The 8,226-nt window shown below is 36.3% G+C and overlaps 1 protein-coding gene across 3 annotated transcripts in view; it reads left to right on the top strand.

Annotated features, from left to right (window-relative positions):
- Positions 1 to 6,062, top strand: part of LOC103731307 (regulator of nonsense transcripts 2) — a gene marked incomplete at its 5' end in the record, with an annotated part of 10,030 nt that extends 3,968 nt beyond the window's left edge. Inside the window, 3 exon segments of one of the 3 annotated variants that reach the window (XM_017797296.2) lie at positions 2,429 to 2,505; positions 3,418 to 3,693; positions 6,034 to 6,062. In XM_017797296.2, coding sequence (XP_017652785.1) covers positions 2,429 to 2,505; positions 3,418 to 3,422 — 82 coding nt within the window. 3 annotated transcript variants of the gene reach the window in all.
- Positions 6,063 to 8,226: the final 2,164 nt, after the last annotated feature.

Below are 8,226 nucleotides of genomic sequence, written 5' to 3'. Positions count from 1 at the left end.
AACTGAGCCATCTCCCCAGCCTGATTTTTAATTTTTTAAGGTAGCATGTAATAGGTCTCATTATGGGATTTTCATACTTGTATGTCATTATACTTTGTTCCTACTTATCTTTTTCCTCCCAGTCCCCTCCCCCATATCCCTTCTTCCTCTCGTTGCTCCCCTCCCCTCCCCTCATTAGTTCTCTTCTGCTTTCATGTCTCATGTATTTCTTTACTGTCTCTTATCTCTCTTATTCTGCCCGTCCTCTCCCATCCATTTCTGGGGTTTGGTTGTTGTTCTTGTTTTGAGACAGGGTCTCACTGTGTGGACCTGGCTACCTGGAACTTACTTTGTAGACCAGCCTGGTCTCGAACTCACAGAGATCCACCTACTTCTGCCTCCCAGTTGCTGGAACTAAAGACAAAGGTGTGTGCTTCCTTCCTCTCCATTTATATTTATATTACTTTTTTCTCTCCGAGCCTCCTTTATACTTTTTATCCTACAAACTCTCTCTCTCTCTCTCTCTCTCTCTCTCTCTCTCTCTCTCTCTCTCAGATTTAAATTTAGATTCCACACAAGAGAGAACATTTGTCTTTATTAAAGAGTCTAATTTATTTAACATAATGCTCCATCCATTTTCCTACAAATGACATAATTTCATTTTTCTTTACAACTGAATAAAATTCCAACATGTACCATGTTTTCTTGCCCATCATCTGTTGATGGACATCTTCGTTGGCTCTATAACTTAGCAATTGTAAACAGTGTAGCAATACATATGAATATTCAGGTATCTCTGTGGTAGAGTGACCTAGAATACTTCAGATATATACCCAGGAGTGATATAGTTGGTCATTTGATAGTTCTATTTTTTTTTTTTAAATATTTTATTTTTCTTTTATGTGTATTAGTGTTTTGCCTGCATGTATGTAAGTGCACCAGGTGCATGCAGTGCCCATGGAGGCCAGAAGATGGCATTGGATCCCCTGCAGCTGGAGTTTCCTGATGGTTGTTAGCTGCTATGTGGGTACCATGAGGGCCTCTGGAAGAACAGCCAGTGTTCTTAACCTCTGAGCTGTCTTATTAGCCCATTTTTAGTTCTTTGAAGAACCTCCACATTGTTTTCCATATTGGCTGCATTGGTTTACATTCCCACCACCTGAGAATAAGGGTTCCTTGCCTCATATCCTAACTGGCATTTGTGGTTATTTGTTTTCTTGATGATAGCCATTCTGATTGGGGTGAATAGACTCTTAATGTAGTTCTAATTTGTATTTTTCTAGTGGCTAAAGATATTAGACTCTTCACTCTTTTATTGGCCATTTGTATTTCTTCTGTATGAACTGTTTAATTTATTTATTAATTAGAAGAGTTAGGGATTTTTTGTTTTTTTTTTCTTCTTGAGACTGGGTCTCTCTGTAGCCCCAGCTGGCCCGGGAACTTACTATGTAGATCAGGCTGGCCTTGAACTCACAGAGATCTGCCTGCCTCTGCCTCTTAAGTGCTTAGGCCTATGTCTGCATGCATGTGCATGTATGTGCATGTAAGAGGTGTAGAAGCCTTTACTTTCATATCATCTTGTTTGTTCTTGGGATTATTTCCCATGCATATGTGTTAAAAGTGTTTTATTTATAAAAATATTTCTTCCAGCAGTTTCAGAGTTTTAGGTGTTACATTAAGATCTTTGATCCATTTTGAATAGATTTTTATGAAGATTGAGTGAGATGGATCTAGTTTCATTCTTTTAATTTTGAATATTGAATTTTCCTACCACCATTTACTGAAGCGTCCATCTTGTCTTGCTTTTTGTTTTCCAATACATGTTTTTGACGTCTTTGTCAAGGATTAGGTGGCTGTGATTGTGCAAATTCTTTTCTAGATCATCCATTCTAGTCCATTATTCTGAGTTGTCTCTCTAGCCCCAAGGTAATTAAAGGTGAGGTAATTTATGTCAAATAATGCCCAAGAAAACATTATTTTGGCAAACCTTGGCTTTTTCTTTCAGTAAGCTGAGTATATGATTATGTACTATTAATTTGATTCTCTTATTAAATTACTTTATTCATTGTGTGTGTGTGTGTGTGCGCGTGTGCGCGCACGCGCGTGCACCCACATGTGCATGTATACGTGCCTTGGCACTACACAGAGCCATCTCACCAGCCCTAACTTGATTCTTTAAGACCTGAAAATTTTAGGAAAGTTGGGAGATTTATGTAAAAGTGTAGGGGAAAATGAGAATAAATTTTTCATAAATAATCTTTTTTACCTCTTCTAAATTGAGGAAGCTAATAAAGTCTCTAAAATAAAATTCTCTTCATTTAGGTTTTGAGACAGATGCGAAAGTTGCCATGGCAGGACCAGGAAGTGAAAGACTATGTTATTTGCTGTATGATAAACATCTGGAATGTGAAATATAATAGTATTCACTGTGTAGCCAACCTCTTAGCAGGACTGGTGCTCTACCAAGAGGATGTTGGGATCCATGTTGTGGATGGAGTTTTAGAAGATATTCGATTGGGAATGGAGGTAACAAAGACTTCTTTGTAGTCACCGAATTAGTTTTTTTTTTGATGTGTATGAATGTTTTGCTTGGAATCTGTAAAAAAGCATGCTGGATCCCTTGGAACTGAAGTTGTGGATGGTTGTTAGCTGTCATGTAGGTGCTAGGACCTGAACCTGGGTCCTCTGCAAGAGTAGCCACTGAGCCATCTCTCTAGTCCTCCCCTCCTCACTGTTTTTTCAGACCCAGCTGACCTGGAACTTGATTCATAGACCAGAGTGGCCTGGATCTCATGAAGATCTGCCTGCCTGCCTTCCTGCCTCTGCCGCCTAAGTGCTGGGATTAAAGGCATGTGTCCCATGCTTGGCTAGAAAAAGTTTATACTTTTGTAAGAATTTTCTATAAGTATTTTTCTCCTACTATAAAATGTAACTACCTACTTGTGTTTCTTAATTCATAGATTACAGAGAAAATATTAGTTGGGCTTATTAGAAAGAATTGCAGTATAACTATTTTAGAAACAATTCATTTAGTTACAGCTTAATATCCAAGTTAGTATCTAAGTTTTGTTTGTTTGTTTGTTTGTTTTGGGGGCTTTGGTTTGGCTTTTGAGACAAAGCTCACTACGTAGCCCTGGTTGACCTGTAACTCAGTGTGTAGACTAGGCTGGCCTCTGCCTTCTTAGTGCTGGGATTAAAGATGTGTACCATCACACTTGGCCTAAGGAGTTCTTTTTATTGAAGCATTTTAAAGTTAACCATTTCCTGGAAAGTGAAAGGACATTCAGAAGTGACCACATTGTTAGAAAAAGAGTAAAGAAAGCATTTCTCTCATATGTTCTTTGAGTAGTTAATATTGTTCAATTAAAATTTATCGTTCCAATTATGTTGCTACTCTTTAGTGAAAAATATGTGGGGTTTTTTTGTTTTGTTTTTCAGGTTAATCAACCTAAATTTAACCAGAGACGTATCAGTAGTGCCAAGTTCTTGGGGGAACTTTACAACTACAGAATGGTGGACTCAGCTGTTATTTTCAGAACTCTTTATTCTTTTACTTCATTTGGTGTCAACCCTGATGGTTCTCCAAGTTCACTGGACCCTCCTGAGCATCTGTTCAGAATTAGACTAGTGTGCACTATTTTGGATACCTGTGGGCAATACTTTGACAGAGGTTCCAGTAAATGAAAACTTGACTGTTTCCTTGTATATATTCAGGTATATAAGCACAATATGCAATTTGGTATCACTTAATGCATATATTATGGAAATTTTAGCAAAGAAATGATGAACTACTTATATATGTTCACAGTTAGGTTATATTTATTACTCATGTAAGGATGCTTTAGAAATTTAAAAATTTATAGTGTCCAGGCATGGTAGTACACTCCTTTAATCCCAGCACTCAGGAGACAGAGGCAGGCGATCTCTGAGATTGAGACCAACCTGGTCTACATAATGAGCTCCAGACCAGCTGGGGCTACAGAGAGACCTATCTCAAAAAGATGCCCCCCCCAAATTTTATGATTCCATCATATATACATTCTAATTTCTTGCAGTTTTGATTGATTATGATAATTCATTTTGAGAATTTTTCTGGTATAGATTATGAATTTGGCATGATAATTTATGGATTATAGTAATTGATATAGTGATTCTTTAAATTAGTTAGATTTTTGGTTTATTTTTTGAAACAGACTCACTATGTAGCCCAAGCTGGCCTTGAATTTACAATCCTCCTGCTTCCCAAGTGCTGGGATCACAGGTGTGTACTCAGTGACTTGTGATTTGATAACATAAAATTCTTATTTCTAAAAGATCTAACTTTATTTACTTACCTGGTTAGAGAAATAACAGGCCCTTTTGCTTTGGGCACATGAGTATTACTCATAATGCAGGAAACTGCATATTCATTTATTAATAACGTCTTGGGTTGTGCTTTTCATGGTTTTTAAATTAATTCCATAAACTTGTGTTTTAATATAATACGGGGTAAATTAAATTCCATATAAACACAAGGATAACCCTACAACTTTTATAGTTTGTATCACACAAGTTAACCTGTAGATTGATTGACAGCACCCCAATCATTATTTCCTATAAAATAAAATGTAATAAGTAGGGATTAGAACAGATAACTTATTATCAAGTACATGCAGTGTTACTGAATAAAATATCAATAATATTTGATTCAGTGCAACCACAATTTTTAGTAATTTACTTGTTGAGAAGAAGGTGGATTTGGTATTCTAACTAACTTGAGACATCAAAAATACATCCACATGGTGGCTGGTATTGGGAGTAAATTCTGTTGGGGAACTTCACTTTGCTAACTTTGTCATGCCCCATGTCTTCAACTTGTTACTATTTTATTTTATAAATTGATGAGCAAGAAATGAGGGGAGGAGTTTGCAGATTTGATGATCAGATTCCCTGTGTGTATAGGGACTGTCTTAAACTGGAGGTTGCCTTTATCAGAAGCCTGAATTTTGTTGCAAACTGGCAGATATAATTATTAGTATCCAAAGTTAAATCATTTTGAGAGGAGAATCCTTTGAATTCTGCTATTCCAGACTGAAAGAGAAGAGCCACTCAGAAATATCTAGGAGCAGAAACCAACAAAGATGTTTTCCAAATTAGTGGACAAAATATGGCAGAGATAACTGATTTGTATTTTGCCTAGAACATAGTAGAGTGTAGGTTCTCCTTATTTGCCACCTAGAACATAAAGTGTGAGTTTAAGTTTTAGAGGGCAGATAGAAAGGATCAGCTGGAAAGTGCTGAACTTTAATGTGCATGTGTATTACCTAGGATAGTGCCAAGATGCATTTTGGTTGTAAAGCTTCCTGATGAGGTCCACACTTTGAATAGCAAGAACCCATAACAAATTGCGAAGAAGAGTAAAGCACCTGGAGGAATACCTGCTTGTGTGCTAGTAATTCTGAGGTTGTGCTGTTACTTAATACACACTTAGGAATTAGAACAAGAACAGAATAGAATATGGGAACCAGGCTAGGAGTAGAAAGGAAAACTATCTGCATATTGCCATATACGTAGTAGCCGTTAAATAAATGTTTGGTGATTACTCATGTTTGTATTTTTCAAAAAGTTGTGTCCTCAGATACTCTAGTAAACCTCTTTTAAAAAATCAAAGCAAGTAGCATAGGGAAAACTCAAAAACTGTGGCATTGAATCCGCTTTTATAAAGTTCAATATATCAGTTCTGTTTGTGATGTGGAAGTGAAGTTTCTGCCTTTGTTTCAGAGTACCTGAAAATGTATTTTGCATTTTGCTTATAGTTTGCCCTTGTCTTTTTTTATACCTAGGACAGTCAGAATAAAAGCATATTTAAAATAAAATCACTAAATGACACAAAAATTGTATAGGCAGAAGAAAATAATTGGAATTAGGATCATTGCTTTTGACCATTATTAAAATTACAGGTTTCTTGTACGATCTTTTAGCTTAGTTATTGTAACTAGGTAACATCACAATACAATTATTTTTAAATATTTTTGTTCTTTCTCATAGCTAAATTTATTTTTCATTTGTTATCAGCGTTATGTTTGGTGGAAGAAAAGTTTGGAGGTTTGGACAAAAGACCATCCATTTCCTATTGATATAGATTACATGATCAGTGATACACTAGAACTGCTAAGACCAAAGATCAAACTCTGTAATTCTCTGGAAGAATCCATCAGGCAGGTACAAGACTTGGAGCGAGAATTCTTCATAAAATTAGGTAAGCAATTAATTACAGAGAGAAAATGAAGGTGGTTTGAGGAGATTGTTTCTAGAATTTGCTTTCTAATGTTACCAAAGTTTTACATTTGCATACTTTCTATTTTTGATGTTGAGAACTGCATAATATTGTTAGAGGAGACCAATGTGACCTAGTTGGTTTCCCTAAGTAATCTCAAATTGGAATAAAACAAGTCAGGCAGTACTTTAAAAAGTGATAGCCAGGCGTGGTAGCACACACCTTTAATCCCAGCACTTGGGAGGCAGAGGCAGGCAGATCTTTGTGAGTTGGAGGCCAGCCTGGTCTACATAGTGAGTTCCAGGACAGCTGAGGCTACAAGGAGACCCTGTCTCAAAAAAAAGACAAAAAAAAAGTGATAGTAATGGGAAAAGGCAGTCCTGTCATCTGCTCTTACTCGTAGAATCTTTGGTTTCTAATTGCATCTTTTGATGAAGATCTCTTCTACATTATAGCATATGACATTCAGGCTTTAGTGTTGCAGGGAGTACCTGTTAGAAATTTGTAACAACACTGTAAATAAGACCTTACTCATTAGCAAAGCTGCCTCCATTTCTAGAGTCTGGAAAAAAAATGTGTCACTAGAACATTATCTATGCAGTGCTCTTTATCCTTGAGGTTTCAGAAGAAGAGATAAGCTTTGAACATCTCCCCTTACAGAATCTAGCAACTTCCTAGCTTTGTCAACAGGTAACAAGTGCAAGAGCTAGTCATACCAGTCTAGCTTGTATGTGCTAATAGCTCTTCATGTTTTCAGACTACTAAGCTATTTCTCATTTGCACTTGGTGCATTCAAGTGTGTCTTTACCTTCAGTTAGTAACTGAATCTATTACATAGCATGCCTGAAGAACCAATTTAAAGTGAAGTCCTAGCTCTTTTTTTTTTTGGTCTTTTTGAGACAGGGTCTACCTGTATACCCAGCTGCCTGGAATTCAGAGAGATCTGTCTGCCTCTGCCTCTGCCTCCCCAAGTGCAGAGGATCCGCCTGCCTCTGCCTCCCAAGTGCTGGGATTAAAGGCGTGCACAAACACGCCTGGCAAAGTGCTGTTTTTAAATTACTGCTACTGATTGTACCAAAATTGACTTCCCACTATTCACCTGTAAAGACTAGAGTGATTCTTGGTTTTTGAGCACTGAACCAAGTTACCCAATTTCTTTTCCTTTTTGGATTTCTAATTAAACAAATGGATCATTTCAAACAAAATATTATCATGTTAAAGATTTCATTTACTTTGTATGTTTTGAAATTGTTAAGTCATAGCCTAGAGCCCAGAAGTTTTCATGAATAATAAACTCTGTATAGGGACATGAGTAAACAGACACATTGTTTTGTCCTTTGTAAATTAAAGTGGCAAAGGACTTTGGGTTTCTTTTGAAGAGCCAAGAGGGGAAAAACAAGTCACTGTTTTTGGATGAAACTGTAAAGGTTGTGGCAGCTACAGCCAGTCACACCCAAGTTGTCTCCATATTCCTCCTGGGTTTAGAGTTTAAATAAGAAGAGATTATGTGTAGAAGATATATTTTAAACAAATTTTCTGTTGATAAATCATAAAATCATGCAGCATTTTGCCGTTGGTAGTTTTTTTTGTTTTCAAGCACCTGTAAGTATATTACTCTCATTTTAGTTTCATAGTATCTAATATAAAGAATAATGGAAAATACTAAAAATCTTTGCTTTAAGGTTTAAAATCATTTAAAATATTATCACAGATAGTGTTCATGACAGTAATTTTGAAAGATACAAAGAAAACAAAAATAAGTATTGCAGTTAGAAAGGTAGTCAGTGTGTTTCTATGATTGTGTGTGCTCCTTTAACGTTTTCTCATGTGTTTTGCAATTATAACTAGATTGGTTCTACTCAACATATTAGAAAACTTTCTCCTGATATTGGATATTCTTTTAAGTCTTTGTTTTTTAGTAGATTGTATTCCTTTGTTTAATTGTGCCATAATTATTTAATCCTGTTGTTTGATTCTTAGGCTTTTCAGTT

Source organism: Nannospalax galili, unplaced genomic scaffold (assembly GCF_000622305.1).
Source record: "Nannospalax galili isolate Female #2095 unplaced genomic scaffold, S.galili_v1.0 scaffold2074, whole genome shotgun sequence".
NCBI classification, from domain to species: Eukaryota; Metazoa; Chordata; class Mammalia; order Rodentia; family Spalacidae; genus Nannospalax; species Nannospalax galili.
This window is presented reverse-complemented; position numbering and strand designations above follow the sequence as displayed.